The 18,865-nt window shown below is 38.9% G+C and overlaps 1 protein-coding gene across 1 annotated transcript in view; it reads right to left on the bottom strand.

Annotated features, from left to right (window-relative positions):
- SIPA1L2 (signal induced proliferation associated 1 like 2) overlaps window positions 1-18,865 on the bottom strand; it is a 135,616-nt gene that overhangs the window by 66,062 nt on the left and 50,689 nt on the right. The window contains exons 7-8 of the mRNA XM_065401456.1: window positions 17,156-17,732; window positions 10,572-10,846 (exon numbers count right to left, since the gene is read on the bottom strand). Of these exons, the coding sequence (XP_065257528.1) occupies window positions 10,572-10,846; window positions 17,156-17,732 (852 nt within the window). The remainder of the gene's footprint in view (window positions 1-10,571; window positions 10,847-17,155; window positions 17,733-18,865) is intronic.

An 18,865-nucleotide genomic window follows, 5' to 3' on the forward strand; every position in this document is an offset into this window, starting at 1 on the left:
TTGTGCAGGAGGTCAGACTAGACTATCATAATGGTCCCTTCTGACCTTAAAGTCTATGACTCTATATGATCGACAGGTGAGGCTTAGGACAATGTCAAAGTCAATATGAAAGTGGGCTTCTTTTGGAAAGAAAGCACACATCAAATTTAACACACAAAGGTTCTTTTAGGGATTTTCAATGATGGTGCATGGAGTTACATTCAAAATCTACACTTCTAGCCGAAGTAATGGCTCAGAGTATTCATTTTCAAGAGAAAACAAATCAATAGAAGCAATCTTTTCTAAAGGATTTTTGTAAACCATTTAAAGAATATAGAAAAATCATTATAGCTGCTAATAAACTTTCAGATGTAGAGCAGAAAGAAACATTTTGTGCAAAGTGAATTCTGAGCTGATTGCTACTTGGTTGTGCAAAATAAAAAAAGTCCAAAGTAAAACACTTTTCTCCTAATCCTGGATACTTTCATCACCAAAACAGATAATTTCATACTGCTATAAAAAGCTACCAAGAAATAAACAAGCCAGGGACTAAACAAAAACCAGAAGTTCACCTATCTTTATATAATGTAGATTCTCTCCACTAAATTCCCATGAAGCACTTTGAAAATTTATCATACAAGATTTCTTCCACTGATGCAAGCAGGAATAACTCCATTTGCATTACTAGAAACTACAGATATAAACGCTCCTGCATGATAACGGGACAATCAACCATTTAGTAACAGACTTACAGAATACAAAGAAACAAAAAGCACGTTATCAGACTTCTTTCTTTTCTGCCCCCCCTATAAAATGTCTATTAACCATACTAAACCAAGATACTGAAGTTGAACACAAACTGATTTGGAATACAGAGTAAGACACTGTCATTTATAGGCTTCATTATATGGGTAGTAATATAATGGAATAACCTCCCCCCCCACACACACACACAATTTCTCGATCTTCACCATTATTATTGCTTCAATAAAAAGGATGAAACAAGGGTGTTTCATTTAACAAGAATCAACTACAGAAGCAATTAAATGACTGCTAAGGATGTGGGTCATTAAACTAACTAGGTCTCTAATGCATTACTATATACACCCTACCTTCAGCAATTCACACACTATTTGCAGCTGCAAGAAGTTTCAGTACGGGTCATTTGCTTTTAGTAATCATTGCACCCTGTAAGCATATTGTATTTATCTACTGGAAAAAAACAGATCCTTTGAAATAAAGGCTTATTTACAAGGGAAGTAATTTGTGTTATTTCTTTTAAGTATGGTTGTTAAAACAAGTAAAATACTGGTATTACAAGATAACATGCACATAACACTTTCAAAATGTAACAATGGACACTTCAAATTGAGCAAAATTCCAGGTTGCAAGATACAGAACAAAAACTATTAAGTTCTCACTCAAATTACATAATTTTCCCTTCCAGAATTTAGACATACCAAGAAGTTTGTTAATTACATGATAGTTACAAGAGAAAGAAAAACAAGTCCAAATTAGCAACTTATATATTTCTTCCTCTGGTTTACAAAAACAGATAAAGCTTTTGGGAAAAAAATGCAGAAAGCTGAGTTAGGTACAATAGTATAAGCTATTTCGTTCACTAATACATAACTTTGTAAAATCAAATTCCTGTTTGATATATCTGTATTCTCCATGATACTCTTGCATACTCATTTCAATGCAGAAATATCTCCACACACCAAAAAAAAAAGGGGGCTTTAAGATAAGGCAGCTTTAACTTTTGCAAATAGCAGTTATGAATGGTGTGGAGAAAGTGAATAAAGAAGTGTTATTTACTTTTTCACATAGCACAAGAACCAGGGCTCACCCAATGAAATTAATAGACAGCAGGTTAAAAACGAACGTAAGGAAGTACTTTTTCACACAGTGCACAGCCAGCCTGTGGAACACGTTGGAGGGCATGTTGTGAAGGCCAGAAGTATAACTGGGTTAAAGAAAGAATAAGCTAAAGTTCATGGAGGATAGGTCTACCAAATTAGCCAAGATGGTCAGGGACGCAACCTCATGCTCTGGGTGTTCCTAAACCTTTGTGTTCATTCCCTCTGAAGCATCTAGCATCAGCCACTGCCAGAAGACAGGATATTTGGGTAGAGGGACCACTGGTCTGAACTAGTATGGCAATAAATTTCTTACATTTCCTTAAGGTTAGTTCCTTCTGTTGCCTCTGAAAAATCTAGTACTCTCAAATTACAAGTCTCAGATATTTTCAAGCATTTCAGTCTTGTAGCATTGGCCACAACTAAAACGCCATTTAAAGCCTTGGTATTTTCAAGCTCAATTTGTATAAATAAAACTATCAGTTAAGGTTTCAGAGAGTTGCACATTTTTCTGCTTTAGCCTTCAGTGCAGTCAGTCATGCACAATGGCCATCAGTATGAGATTACAAATTGTTAATAGCCTAAAGGATTGATCTTAAAGAAATAATTCTCCCTGATCTTAAACCCCAGGAATTCACAGACTGACATCAGGACTTAAAAAAAAAAAAAAAAGAAAATCATTACACAATTCTTAATTTAACTGGCAGACAGCTTTAGAAAAATTCTTAAAGGAAAGAGAGTAAATCTCAGCAGGGTTTGATGATAACTCCAAGAAAGTTCAGGAATAGCCACAAAACTCTAAAACAACAAATATTTCAAAACTGGCAGCAGCTGAGTATAGGAGCAGCAGCTATAAATCCCCAAAGTCACTCCAAGCTGTTAACTCGCTCACAGACCGGTCACTTGAAACTACGGCTGCTGAAACCATCCTGGCACAGTGGCTGCTCTTATGTCTCTATTCCTGGTCCATCTGAATGCTGTTTGTTAGTTTTGAATTTGTTTGTTCTCAGATTTTAAGTCACCATTCCATAGTAGTTATGGAAGCTCACAGTTTAAAAGGGACTTAGAACTAGAAGGAAGAACTCATTGATTTGGCTTGGCTGATCAAAGCATATGGTATCATCTCTGAGCACTATTGTGATAATGTCAAGGAATGCAAGTTAAAATTCAGTTCATTATTTTATTGTGACAAAGTGTGCATAGTTCTAAGCATTGCTATGACAACACTGGGCACACTGACAACAACAGAGCAGCAAGGCACAAAATCTTCTTAAAGATAGAGTCCTACTGAAGCAAACTTGAAATATGAACATTTATACAAAAACCAATGCATTGTCTAGCATGTTCTTACACTCTACTGGAACAGAAGGTATTTATCTTTTAAAAAGCAGTTTCTCCTCTGTGGATGAACATCAGTGTGTTGCCACGAAAATATTTGTGATATCCCAATTTGCTCATTATGACTTAATTGCTGAAGAAAACAAGGTGGTAAGTGTTCTGTCAATTTCAAAGTCTAAAACAAGTTTATTACTTTTGCTAATTAGCAAACTTAGGCTCTGATCCTGTGATTGATTTTGCAGGCAGACTTCTGCTCTCAAGTGGAGCAGAAGTGCAGGGAGTCAACATGCAATGATATACTGGCAGGAATGAATAAGAAAGTGATGGAAAACATCTATTATGTGAATGTGTTGACAGTTTGAGTCTGATATATTGCATTGAATAATTCCCCCCTCCTCACCCATACAACCACCATCTTTAAACGTGAGCAAGATTCCAAGGCATCTCTCTTTGTGCTGGAAAGAATTATGTTGCAAATGATCTTATATTAAAAATAAAAACTCACAGTTAATGATTCAGTGTTAATATTCTAGATGTGTTCATACTTACAAGATGTAATAAAAAACTTATAATGGTGGGGGACTGAAGGCTACATCGCAGGTAAACTATCATCCCTATTTAAAATCAAACTAAAACAGTTAAGGTCTGGGGCTGGACTGCTTTGGAAACACCCTTCCACACTTTAAACTCTCATTTTCATTTGAAGAGTGTAATTCCCAAACCACTACACAGCAGTCATATCCAATGCGAGTAAACTCACTCCAGAACCTGATCCCAGCAAGAGGCCAGTGCTAATAAGCACCCCTCCTCCCCAAAGAGGAAGTCCTTACTGCTCTTTATTCCTAAAACTCAGCAGTCAACAGCTTTAAGTGAAAACTGCTTCCCTTTCAAGCCAGGGAAGAATCAGTTGATTCTCTCAGTAACTGGAAAAGGGGCTTTAATAAAACGTTAGGTGGTTGTTCTATGAAACAAATGCAGTTTTCTTAGCTAAGATTAGATGTATGTTCTCATTCAGAGCCAAATTTCTATTTGTACTTTGATTCTAGTAGAAATGGAGCGGTTAATGAATATCAATGTCTTATTGATAGCTAATCTGAGATAAATTTAAGATACATCTAATGGTAGAATTCAAAACCTCTGATTTTCTTTGTATTTAATTACACGTTCATAAAATGTCATTTAAACTACAGTGCTTTCATAAGAAATGAGATTAAAATACAAGAAGATAAAAATAGGCCAGTCACAAGTCAAAGGTAAACTCATGTCTTCTGCCGTACAATTATTATTAGAATTTGATTTTTTTAAAGTGCTGACTACAGTTCTCCAGGATCACCCCCATATATACATAGAAACTTCATGAAATAAAGTATCATGCATTGGAAGAAAATGTTTTTTTCCTTCTGGTAGGTTTTTTATTATTATTATTAAATATGAGTTGGAAAATAAATTCTCTCCAGTGAGCAAAATCTCATGACACAATAGTAGGTTAAATGAAATAATGCAAAAATATGTATGAAACCTCTCTCTGCTTCTCCACCATCCTCCCTCTAGACATGCAAAACCTGAATGAAGCAAAGGTTTGATTATGCCCCACAATGGAAAGAAACTCCTCTCGACAGGAAATGTTTTTTGAGTGCCCCTTGCTGATTTATGTAAGCTACTGCTGCCACAATGCTGGTTCTGACAAAGACTTGACAATAAAAGGGTTATCTCCCATGGTGCAGAGGGCGTACCTCTCTTGTGCTCAATGGCATACATCAGAGACAACTCCACACAAACACCTGGTGCCATCCTATGGTTTATACAGGCTGCCCAAGCCAAGATACTGGAGTCTGTTGTCAACTACACATGAATTGGAACCACCTGGGGCATATTTTGTTAGATGCTCTCTCTTTTCATCTTTTGGTGGATCTTATTTCTCCTCTAGTTCAAATAACTACACTCCTAAATTCAAAAAAATCTGCTAGTGGCTCCTCAGGTGTAGCTAAGACCAAATCACAATCAGTTCCAGGAGTGAGCAGAAGAGGCTCTTGCATCTCAATCTGCTGAATGATTCTTTCCAGGGATGGAAACGCTTGTTGAATCTGACTAGTTCCTGCTCCCACAAAAGCAGACTGCTGAAACAAGATGACCATGTTCCGATGAGCCAAAACTCTACACAAGGTAAGACAAGTTGTGACGTTACGCCGCATATTCTTTATGGAAATTGCCATATCCATATCATAAGTATAACAGATATATTTTATGAAAGATGGGTCTTGTAAGGTATCATTGGAAAGGTTATGATTTACTGAATGTGATTATCCAATTTGTCTGCATGAATCATTTCTGTATCTAAAATTAGGAATATTGACTATGTAACAATTACAACTGGGAGTGTACTTGGGAAACACCCACCAGACAACAGGCCATCAGCCTTGATGGTCCATTAGGAAGAAACAATAAGACTTTGAAGATACTCATCCCTCTCCTTCCTGGGAGGGACCTTGTGGTGACACTACTAGGTCATGTGGTCATGTTACTTGGTACTAAAACACCATCTTGGACTTCTAGTACTTTTCCACTAAAAGGAGGAGGTGGTCAAGACTGGAAAACAAAAGATTCCCACCTTATGTAAATCTTATTTAAGGCTGGGGAATAAGCTGATCTAGGTTCACTCTTTACTGACTCCCCAGCCAGCGTGACTGCTGGAAACACCTAAGGAACAAGGACAAAGGGAAAGGGGGAGGAGTACTGAACCCAGGCTGGAAAAGGGATCTGGTCTGTGAATAAAATACCTGAGAATTTAAGCTGCAAGAAAGGTAGCTAACTTCAAGAATTTCTGCAACCGGCCCAAAAGGAACATTTAGGGTGAGAAATTACTTCTTGAAACCAGTCTCTTCAAGATCTTAAGCTTAGTATGCATGTTTTGTTTTATTTGCTTAGTAATCTGCTTTGTTCTGTTTGCTATCCCTTATAATCAGTTACAATCTGCCTTTTTACAGTTAATAAACTTATTTCTTGTTTATAACATAACCCAGTTTGTGCAATTCATATCTGGGAGGGGCAAGAAGCTGTGCATCTCTCTCTCCACATTGAGGGAGAGGGCAAATTTTTATGAGCTTGCGCTGTGAAGACTTTTCTATACAGCACAAGACAATATTATTTTGGGTTTACTACCCAAAGGGTGTGTGTACTTGAGTCCTGGGCAATTTCCTACCTGAATCTTCCCAGAGACTGCTGCTTGCAGACTGTGTGTGATTCTACAGCTGGTGCATCTCTACCTGTGTGTGTGTGCTGCCAGAGGCCGGAGAACCTGATTCAGCAAAACAGGGAGATGGAGCCCAGGCTAGTGGAGCAGGAGGCTCAGTGAAACTGCAGTACATCAGGTGGCATCCTGGACCAGGGTGGGGTGGGGGGGTCCAACCCGTCACACAAATCCCCCCTGCCCCCAGGAGAATTACTGCCACTACTACATCAGGGTTTACAGGAAGATCCTTGGGCAGTAATCAAAAGCATTGAAAGGATCAAGTACTAGAAGTAGGGCTGAACCACCTGAAATGCAGGAATCAGGATTTGTAGATATGCATCTTTCTTGCAGATTAATTCCAGAGAGTCTTCAGGGGATAGTCCTAGAAGAGATTAATACATGGTTTCCATCCTGAACTTCTGACACCCTACAAACTGGTTCAGCCACCTTACTTCCAGTCTTGTGCCTACTAAGTTTTTGGAAACTATTAATAGCTTTAAATACCCACCCGCCCTGGAACTCAGGACTAGTTGGGACATTCCAAATAGCTCTAATCACATGGTTTGTGAAAAAGTGTCCAGGCAATTTCCAAATAATTAAAAACTCCTTAAAGAAGATAATCTATTATTTCACTGCCTGAAAAATCTTCTGCGCAATGTCTAAGCTAAACAGTACCACACTATCATTGCCAAAACACTTGTAAAGAACATCCAGGAAACCTAGCAGAGTGTCATTTATTAAGAGGCATGATTGCTGACCAAAAATACTCAGTTGCTTCATGATGACTCTTAGGGGAGCTGGAATTGCTTTACATTATCTGAGATCCCCCTCCCCCCCAGTTCCATGCATGCCCTCCAAATATATGCAGCCTAAGCGTTAGGGCTCAACAGGGTTGCAGATAGTTCAAAATTCCTACAGTCTCCTCAATCATCTGAGTGCAGGTATCTTTGGAAGAGACATTGGCTTCTAATGGAATGGATGACCATGGTCTCATGGGCTACATCTTCATTTGAGCTGGGAGGTGCGATTCCCAGCTTGCGCAGACATACCCACTCTAGCTCTGCTAGAGCCAGCATCTAAAAATAGCAGTGTGGCTGGGGTAGCACCGGCAACAGCTCAGGCTAGCTGCTCAAGTAACATACGCAGGCCCCCTGGGTATGTATGTACTCTGGTGGCTAGTACAACCTGCTGCCCATGCTACCCCAGCCATACTGCTATTTTTAGCATGCTAGCTCGAGAAGAGCTAGCGTGGGTATGTCTACATGAGCTGGGAATCACACCTTCCAATTCAAATGCAGACATACTTCAGTGGGGTCAACCAAAAGGGAGGTTAAGCAAGCATGCTGCATTTCTCTAATTTAAAATGCTCATTCATTGGCCTAAGGACTTTTTCACATCCAGTCTCCCAAAAAGCATTAATTCTCAGAAGAGGCTTTGCCTTGGGCTGCATGTATGCCTGAGACCATGCTGGCCCATAGAAGTTCTTTGATTTACCACCAGAAGCTACTGTTGTGCCTGCTGCAGTGGGTATTCCACAATAAACAAAAGGAAATGAGGATGGAGGCCCATATTGTATCCCTGAAGCTAGTACACTCATGGTCCTTGAGAAATATCCTTGGGGAAAGTATCCTTCTCATTTCTGCTTATTCTAAGAGAAATTAGGAAAAACTGGAGAAAGTTTTTTTAAACAACTGCCCTGAATAGTGACAGTTTCCTTATGCTACTTTTTTTCAAGGAGCCTGGAGGAGAACGAGGAGGAGACATGGCCTAAGTGACTAGAGGTAGACAAAACGAAAGAATCTCATTCCTTGCCCATCGAGCGGGGAGGGAGGAGAAAGAGCAAGATGTGTGGGGTCATAGCAAACTGATTGTATATTATTTCTAAGAACACTTACAATAAACTTTCATCTATGCTCCCTGCTGCAAGGAGTAGCCTACCTTGGAACTCTAGCACAGGGAGCATTTCACTAGGGATTTGCCCCTGGAGGTTGTCTCCAGGTTTCCACCAAAGGGAGGATTCCTGGATATCATCCAAAACATGTGCATGTAAACGCCCTTGGTCTGCAGCCAGATCCTTAAGATCACAGCGTATTAGACAACACTTAAGGGAGATAATAAACTGAGTGCCCTTGAATTGTTGCATTTAAATGTATCATATAGCAAATCAGGAAGGCATCTAAACTGCTGGGTGCAGGAAGAGTTGCTCAACACTGTTAATGCTCCTGCAACCTTTGTGTTCCTTTCCCCCACCTCTTGTCTGTCTGTTCTCTTTCAATTATCAATTTTGGGAAAGGGTGGGTGGGTTCTCAGCAATTTCTGAACATCTCAAATTGCTCCCAAAATCACTAGTCACACTTCTGAAAATCTTGGGACTTTCACTTCAGTGGGATCAGAACTGGGCCAAATGAACAGAAAAGGCAGGAATGAAGATTCCCATTTCTTTTGTAACTTTATTTTTGATTACATGGCTTTTTATTTTAATAAAGCACTGGTGCTTTACACATTTTACAGCTAGACTGTAAATTTAAAAGTAATCTTCAATTTATTTTTAAGTAGTGTATAGTTACCCAGTTCTGAAAGATGTGAAGAATCTATATTTTGGTTCCCCAAGAGATGCTTTGAAGTTTTCTTTCCAGTTCAGTGGCACACAGCTAGAACTCTAACTTACAGATAGAGCAGGTGCAATGCATCTCTTAGTGTATTATACTGAATTTTGACTTCATAATTTTACATTTTTTCAGTTATCACATGATATGTAAAAACTGCTCAAACAATACATAATTCTACCAAGCACTATAAAATATACATTTTATCTTCAATATAATGGATCAGCTCATTAGGCTTATACTTTGTAATCAGCTTGGGAATGTGCACTACACAAGACAGTGAAAATTCATATTCAGAAGCAGATGGAGAGAAAAGCTGAGCTAAGCAGAGAGAGACTTAATTGCAAATTATATGCAAGTAGCTCACTTGCAGAGGTGTGTGTGTGTGTGTGTCTCTCTCTCCCCCCCTCCCTCCCCCAAAAGGAACCCAAAACTTGGAGGTGCAGGTTATGGCAGGGAAGAGAACTTTTTGTGTCATTCATCCATCCAGTGACTGCTTGAAGAACAAAACACACCAGCATTCGTGCACAGCTTGCCAATAACTCCACACTGTTGTACATGATGTAAAATTTTATGGCTGATTTTCATGCCACGAGCAGCATGCCTATTTTTTTTCCTTTGTTAAATTAAAAGAATATCAACAGAAGATTTAAGAAGGAGACAAGCAAGTAATTCAATTTACTGAAGCACACTTCTAATTCAGACTCATTAACCAAACTCATGGTGCATAGGTAAAGGATGAGTGAGATAAGATTGGATTTCTGTGAAGTTTTGAATCTAAGTTGTCAGCTGATGTACTTTTATTCAAATGGTGGCAACAAGGCAAAGATCTTCTGGCCACGAACAGCACCCTAATCAAAGAGGCACTGGCAGGCATTGCACCCCACCCACAGAAAGAATGATACAGTCATCTTTTCTTATGCTCTTTTCCCAAGCATGACCCATTTATTTCATGTTACAGCAAGATTTTAGTTTTAGCTAATGATTTGACTGATATGATTCAACAGTTAATGTGAACGACTTAGAGCAGATATTTACAGAGAATGGGAAAGAAGCTGTGGCATGATCCCATATATTTCTCACATCCAATGTTTCTCTGTTTGTTAATCACAGGTTAAAATAAAAGTCCCTTATCTCAATAGTTGGAAGTCAAAGAAACCTCAAAGGAAATAAGAGTTTATTGTTCAGGCAAGGATTCCCAATTTGCAAAACTAATATTAAAATAATAAAACTGTCTCCTGTGGAAGAGAAGTCACAACCAATTTTTTAAATAGTTCAGTCATGCTGCACTTTAGTTTACTTCTTATTCTCTCAAACCTTATAAAGTCAATTTCCCATTAAATTGCTTACAGGATCACATTTTATCTTTTATTACAAGGTAATGGCTCTTTTTTCCTGAATTGCTTTAACAACCACAATCCCATTATTACCAAATATGAGAGACAATATCCATTTCCTAAGGGCCTTTACCAAAGACAGCACTTGTTAAAAAGCCAAATAATAAGCACCAGCAAAGAAAAGACAGTTGGAAATGTCACAATAAGGACTGTTGCTTGTTACCTTCTAGGTGATCCATCCTCATGTGGCTGAATAATCACCACCTTTACTGTCACCGATGTGCGTAAAAGGTCAATCATTTGTTCATGAGTCAAGGTTGCCACAGCCACTTTACAGATCTCAACTAGACGGCTCCCTTGCCTTAGGCCTGCCTTCCATGCAAAACCAAATGGCTCCACATCTGCTACTATTCCTTCGAAGTTAACGTGGAATCCAAGCTGGCCCAACCCATTCCTCCGTAGGGTCATTTCCGTTGTTTCACATCCTCTGGTGACTATCTAAAGGAGTATCAGATTGTTATGCTACTGTCTTTATAGGCTGATTTCTTTGGAAACATAAAAGGATCTATTTTCTGACACGATAAAGCTATATTTGGTTTCATGTGCAATACTCTTAACATACTAATGGGTGACTAAAAATCATTTTGTCATTTATGGTTGACTACAGGTTTCTGCATAGAGCAAAATACATGAAGATCTTCAGAGTCCTAAAATTTGACTTCCCTGGAACAACCAGCTGTCCTGTGTCAAATTCTTATTTCTTTCCAATGCAAAGACATTTATATCTTACTGAATACTTAGCAGCTGTCTTAGTTTCAAAACACAAGGCAAGCAAAATGCAAACCTGTCAATTACTTCATTCTTTGTTAGCCGATTGACTGCAGGTGTGTAGTGGGTTTTTTTTCTTCAGGAAAATAACAACCTTGAAATTTAAGATGAGTCAAATCAAGTGAAAATTTTCAGTTCCAACAGATTCTCATCCCCCAACAGTAAGTAACAAAATAAGATAATGTATTTCTTTTGCTCCAGCAATCAGATTCTGATCTATGACATCCATGCCATTGCCATCTCCAGATGTAGGCTTTGCTACAAATGGGAGAAGACTGATTATTTCATTGGGAACTGAGAGAAGAGAACTGATATCTTTCATACTTAATTGGAAGTTATTCTGGCATTATATGGAATAATCAAGTAAACTGAAATTTTAGCTTTTACTACAGGGATTTCTTTGTTCATACTACATAAAATTGAGCAGTTTCACAAACGGTAAAGCAATCCAGGGACAATTCAGTAGTTTGTGCAATACATTAGTGCACTAATCTTTGGAGATTGAAGGTCAAATTCTGGCTTAGGTCATAACACAGGGTACAGGACTGGAAGGAACCTCCTGGGTCATCAAGTCCTGTCCCCTGCTATCACAAGCAACCTAGTTATAGTCCCATTCATAAATTTATTAAGCTCCATCTTAAAACTTGAGTTGTTTGCCCAAACTTCTCCTATTGGAAGGCTGTTCCAGAACCTTACTCTTCCGATAGTTAGAAACCTTCTAAACTCCAACCTTCTTTTAGTTTCTAGTCATAAGTTAAAATTAGTGTTGTATATATATTTTACCTTTTATTAATTGCTTTAATTCAAGGATCTCCAAGTGCTTTACAGACAAAGAATTAAGTCTCACAACATTCCTATAAGAGAAATAACTATTTGAAAGAGGGGAAAGCTGGGACACAGATCATATGATTTGCCCAAGGTTACACAGTAAGCATGTGCCAGAGCCAGGGAAGGAAGCCAGTAATTCCAGCTCCTCCTACTCTCACTCTAACCACCGAATGACTGATTGGAAAAGCTTTGAGGAACTTTGCATAACTTGTGCCTGCACTGTAACTAGCTCAAAGCCACTACTGTTACTTTCTTACAACGTTTTAAAGGTGCTAGACATGTTGTTTTTACAAAATGCTGTCAGTACAACAGTAAGTTCTGCAACCTAGTAGGAAGGCTAAAAGTGGAACTCAACACCTTAGAGTAGGACATTTTTTAAAATTCTTATGTCATCCATTTATCCTTAGAGGGCCAGCCGCCACTCCAGTGCAACATCCCAGCATGCTCTGATTACATACTCATGGCACAAGCATGGGAGGCCCACTGGAGAACTGAGATGATATTCAGAATAGTAAAATGTGCCTCTTTTCCTTTGGGTTCCACAATACAAACTTTTGCCCAAATTTCCTGTCCCAGTGTGACTACCAACATGTACTATGCTATTTATATTGCATCAAACAGGGAAGCTTGCTGGAGAATGAAGCCACGTTTGTGTGTGTTCAGATGTCTACTTCATATTGTCCAGTTTTGCAGTTTTAAAAATATTTTATCATATTTGAAATATCAAATATTGAATGCTGAAAAACCACAAAACAGACTAACAGTAAAAACAGCACTTTTCTCAACTCTCCATAAGCCAGTAATGCCAGCCTCCATCTACCATTTGAGATATTGTCAAACAAGCTCCTTTGGGCTTTCTCCTATGCTGCCCCTTCGTGTTTGGGAGGAGCTCTTTGTAAACATCCACAAAGCTACTTCATATCTTGCTTCAAATCCCTTCTTAAGACTCTCCTTTGCCATGATACCTACAAGAAAAACTTGCCTGAGACCACTGCCCAGTACTATCATTATTTCCTGGTACTCCTCCATTTATCTGTAACCATCTGGTGTCTTATGTTATACTTTGATTTTAAGCTCCTTGTTGTTTGGTGTCTGTACAGTGCTTAGCATAGCTGACTTCTGTTCCATGACTAGGGCTGGTAGGTACTATGGTACTACAAATAAAAATAATAAACTTATTAGCCTTCTGGGCTCACTGCAAAGCCTACTATTTCCCAAGGCTTTTGGCAAGGGAGGAGAATGATAGCTGATTGGAAGGGGTTTATTAGATGGTAGATATTTATCTAATAACATAAGAATGGCCATACTGGGTCAGACCAAAGGTCCATCCAGCCCAGTATCCGGTCTACCGACAGTGGCCAATGCCAGGTGTCCCAGAGGGAGTGAACGTAACAGGTAATGATCAAGTGATCTCTCTCCTGCCATCCATCCACCCTCTGACAAACAGAGGCTAGGGACACCATTCCTTAGCCATCCTGGCTAACAGCCATTAATGGACTTAACCTCCATGAATTCTATTCATAGAAGTCTGATAAATTAGTTATAAAATGGTGGAGATGATGGACATCTTATGCCTCAATCATACAGTGAATTCCACACAGATGGACTCCTGACTTCAGCAGTGCTCTCTGATCAGGTCTGGGGGTCTGATCCTCCACTGGATCTATGCAGACAGAGTCTCATGTTATGCAGATGTTAATGTGTGTAATGGTCACCTTTAAACAGCATTAGCCCCTATTGAGATTTTCATAAATCAAATAACTAGCTAAAGGTAAAGGGTGTCTGGGTGTTTAGAACATTCTCCATTAAAAGCCAACATTTACCACCTGTGTGAATGTTTCAGGGGAAAGGAGTCCAGCATTCCAAAATTCAGCTTTCAAATTAACTTTTAAAGAGAAATATTCATACAGTTTAAAAAAAGGGGGTGAAGGAAGAGGCGAGAAAGAAAAGGGAGCTTTTAAAAACAAAAAGGTTACTCAACATAGTGACTAATCCTTCACAAATAGCATCAAATTTGAGAGGTCTGGGGTGAAAGAGAGGAAGGGCACAATTCAATAGAACATCAACATGAAGTACTTGAGGGTTATTCAATGTACCTTGCTGATAACTGTTTAAGGATGTTACATTTAACATTGAATTTCATCTGCCATTTTGTTGCCGTCACCCAGTTTTGTGAGATCCCTTTGTAACATTTTGCAGTCAGCTTTGGACTTAACTGTTTTGAGTAATTTTGTATCATCTTTCAAAGTAGCAGCCGTGTTAGTCTGTAGCCGCAAAAAGAACAGGAGTACTTGTGGCACCTTAGAGACTAACAAATGTATTTGAGCATAAGCTTTCGTGGGCTACAGCCCACTTCACTGGATGCCTATGCGATGAAGTGGGCTGTAGCCCACGAAAGCTTGTGCTCAAATAAATTTGTTAGTCTCTAAGGTGCCAGGAGTACTCCTGGTTTTTTTTTTTTTTTTTTGTATCGTCTGTAAATTTTGCCACCTCACTGTTTACCCCTTTTCCCACATCATTTACGAATATGTTGAACAGCTCTGGTCTCAGTACAGAAACCTGGGGACACCACTATTTACTTCTCTCCATTCTGAAAATGGACCATTTATTCCTACCCTTTGTTCCCTACCTTTCAACTAGAGGGCCTGGCAATGCTTTCAGGATCATCTAATGATCCTTAATTTAATTTAATGACAAGCCTTTTGTTATCTTAATCACCCTGGCTCTGTTTATAAACAAACTCCCTGTCCCAAGGGCGGAAGCTGTTAGCAGCACAGAACTCACATTCCACACTCAAGCTCCCTCTGGGGCAAGGGTGTGCCCTGTGAGCAGACCTCAGGTACAAAACTATGGCTCCTGGGTGCTGAGCACCCCGTATTTTTTTCCATGGATGCTTGAGCCCCGGAGCGCCCACAGAGTCAGTGCCTATGTTGTGGTCGCAAGCTAAAAGTTCCTAGTATCAGAGGGGTAGCCGTGTTAGTGTGAATCTGTAAAAAGTGACAAAGAGTCCTGTGGCACCTTATAGACTAACAGACGTATTGGAGCATAAGCTTTTGTGGGTGAATACCCACTTAGTCGGATGCATCCGATGAAGTGAGTATTCACCCACGAAAGCTTATGCTCCAATACATCTGTTAGTCTATAAGGTGCCACAGGACTCTGTCAGTTTTTAAAAGTTCCTAGTTTGCATCAATGTCATCCTCTTCAAAGGTTTAGTTTGAGCCCACAGAGTCCACACAAGGGAGTTACAGCACAACACATTGATATGCACTGCTATTCGCACCCCTGAACACTGAATCGTGGGGCAGTGTAGACAGATCCTAAGTTGCTAACTCTGAGGCTTCAGGCCAATAGATTTATTTAGCCGAGAATATGGTTATTACCTCAAAAAAGGAGCAGTCTCAAGTTAAATGTAAATAATGTTGTACTGTAACAGATGGTTAGATTTGAGTGAAATACAAGGCCATTCAAATCAAACTGAGTGAAGTCTGTTGTAATGATTAATGTCTCCAAAGACAGTTTTCACAGATAACCATTTCAACTAATGCTATAAAAAAAACTAAATGTTTTTATACATCATATATAATGAAGATCTGTCTGCAGAGACTCAGTAGATATCTTTTCAGTTTGCCAAACCTGCTATTATTTCATGTATGTTTTAAGATTCAAGAAGTAATAAATGAAGACAGTGCGGATTACTAGAATGGGACTACAAAAACCTGGGTTCTATTCCCAGCTTTGCTACTCGCCTGTTGGGTAACCGTGGGCTAGTCATTTCCCCTCTGTACCTCAGTTTCCCCATCTGTAAAATGGGGATAATGATACCACTCTCCTTTGTAAAGTGCTTTGCGACCTACTGAGGAAAAGCACTATGCAAGAGCTAGGTAGTAGTATTAAAATAAAAAACACTAAACAATTTGTGTTACAATATGCAGTGATGGGATAAGAAACTAACATTCACTAACCTTATTTTCAGCACAACGTTGAGCCAATTTATAACTATCCAATTAGTGATAATTTTACAACAGTAACATGATAATTAGAGAACATTTTTTCTAAATTTCAGAAGGAAAATATTTGTATAAGGAAAATGACAATATCTGAAGAACTTAACAATGAGGTAAATACAATGCAAGTGACAATAATATGAACTTACAAATATTATCCCACTGAAAAGTAATATTTGTAATATTTACAAATATTAACTTGTACTGGAAGAAAGACTCCATCACGCAGGGTAGGTATTAATCTCAGCCCTGTGCAGCACTAAGCATCCTCAACAGTCTTGAAAGTTTAGGGTAGCTTAGCACCTTGAAGCATCAGGCCTTTAGTTTACACATCAGTTTAATCCTGGCCACTTCATAGCTTGTACTTCAGCTCTACTAATCTCCAAAAAATAGGTCTAGTGATTGTTTTCCAGTAGAAGCCTCAATTCAATATAAAAAAGGCTTATGCCACTAACCTCATTTAATGTAAGGGGTAAGGTCAAAGTCAAACTGGAACGAGAGCAGTGATACCTCAATGTTTTATACCCTGCAGCCTGTATCAGTCCACTAGAACACATTTGTAATAGCTATACGTTAAATAATGTAAGATGTTGAGCTCATAGAATGCCTGAGCTCCACCTGTCTTGACTGAGATTGCACCAGCTCTGATAGTTCGTGTTAACTGATCTAACTGCCTTCATTTTCTTCCAGCTCATCCATGCAAAATAAGCAGTATATTCCATGCTTTATTTAGAGGATTTTCACTGTTTAGGTAGCAATCACATTCAAAAGGGTATTCTTTATTTTTATTTATTTATTTATTAAATTAAGGTATTTTTATTGAGGGGTGTACTGTGACCACTAGGCCACAGGGCTGGGAACCAAAAATTAAAGTTTTAATCCGGGCTTTAAAACTAAAACCCTATGTAGCCTTGGACAAGCCAATTTAATTAACTGCATCAGATTAGTCACCCATAAAAGCAGGATGATAATATGGATCTATTCCACATGGTGTTGTGAGGAATAATGTTTGTAAAGCTCTTTGAAGTTGGAAAGTGCAATATCAGTTTAAATATAGGAAAATTTGAGTTCTTTCCCAAAGAATGATAGACATGAATAATTCTGAATAAAAGCTTTGGTAGATCAATTTAAAAATGTGACTTACCTCTAGTCTTTGAACAACTTCTCTGATGTCATCAGAACAATTATCAATTGCAGACAGAAGAATGCATTCTCCTCTTTCATAAAAGATTTTGATACTCATTAATCCTGATGTCCATCCAATAACATCTCTGCAGGAGCAGTTAAACACAACATTTTTGGACTCCTTTTCAATCAACATGATAAATTCATTGGAAATTCCAAGGAGACATTCAATATCTGCAGACTGGCCAAAGTCCCGTGCTATCACATTCCACATAATTGCTCCAACACTAAATAAATGAGCATCCTTTCTTGGTTTCACTTTCTCCTTTTTCTTTGCACCTAGAGTAATAAAACTGAACTTCACTGAAGTATCCACTGTAGCTGTAGTAACAAAATTTTCTGCCAGATCTTTCAAGTATTCTTGTCGTGTCCTGGTGGCCATGGCTCGGAATTTTTCTGACTTGTGTGCTGCATTTTCAGCATTAATAACTTTGGCTAAAAGGAAGTCCCTGAAGACTGCAGATTTTGGGAAAGTTACTCCTTTGGGGATTGGTGGACCAAACGGAGGTACATCTTTTGATCTTGAAACTCCAACACTAGAAATAAAAAAGGAATAAAATGGATAACTGCACCAGCAGAACCTCATTACAGGACTATGACCTATATAACCCATTGACACAGGTGAGTTTCAATGTACAAATTGAGACAGATGAAATTTTAGAAATTAGGAAGCTGTGTATCTGAAACATACAGGAAACCTATTACCGTATATTTGCACACATCTACAGATCAAATAAAATGGGTATAAACAAAATTGACTGGACAGTCTTATAAAACAAAGCCATTTACTATTTTAATTATATGAATTAATAAAAGTCACAAAGTCCAGGATTTACCAAGCTGCAGCATTTCAAGAAGGACTGTTTATAAAGTGTCTGTTTCTTCTTCTTTTCAATGGGATAAATACAAAATGCTTCCTAGGGGTGTATTGTTATTTAGACAGATCCCTAATTTAAAGGAGCTTTAAAGTTGAATTTTCTTAAGGCAAATATATCTTATTTACTTTTCCACTCAGTTGCTCCATCTCTGACAAACTGAACCAACTCCCCCCCAACTCCTGTTACACCCATATCATCCCATTGACTTTGATAAGGTAGTACAGATACAATTGAGGGCAGAATTTGATATATAGGGTATATCTGGCACATTTGTCCAAATCATAGAATCATAGAATATCAGGGTTGGAAGGGACCTCAGGAGGTCATCTCGTCCAACCCCCTGCTCAAAGCAGGACCAATTCCCAACTAAATCATCCCAGCCAGGGCTTTGTCAAGCCGGGCCTTAAAAACCTCCAAGGAAGGAGACTCCACCACCTCCCTAGGTAACGCATTGCAGTGCTTCACCACCCTCCTAGTGAAATAGTGTTTCCTAATATCCAACCTAGACCTCCCCCACTGCAACTTGAGACCATTGCTCCTTGTTCTGTCAAATCCTCCCATACTTGAGTAAAAAAGTTATAGGAAGAAAAAAGTCTGAAGAAAGCCAACTGCCAAATGGCAGTTTCTGTTGCATGCTCCCCTCTAATGGAGAGTGTCTGAGACCACATGTAATAGGGAAGGGAGAAGGATTCATCCTAGCTGAGGGAAACAGATTCCATAACCTCAGTATACATAGGTATCTGCCCGCTCCCTACAAGAGCTGGTAGTGGGGCCAAATAGTGCCACCTTTA

This window comes from Emys orbicularis, chromosome 3 (genome assembly GCF_028017835.1).
Source record: "Emys orbicularis isolate rEmyOrb1 chromosome 3, rEmyOrb1.hap1, whole genome shotgun sequence".
In the NCBI taxonomy this organism is placed as follows: Eukaryota; Metazoa; Chordata; order Testudines; family Emydidae; genus Emys; species Emys orbicularis.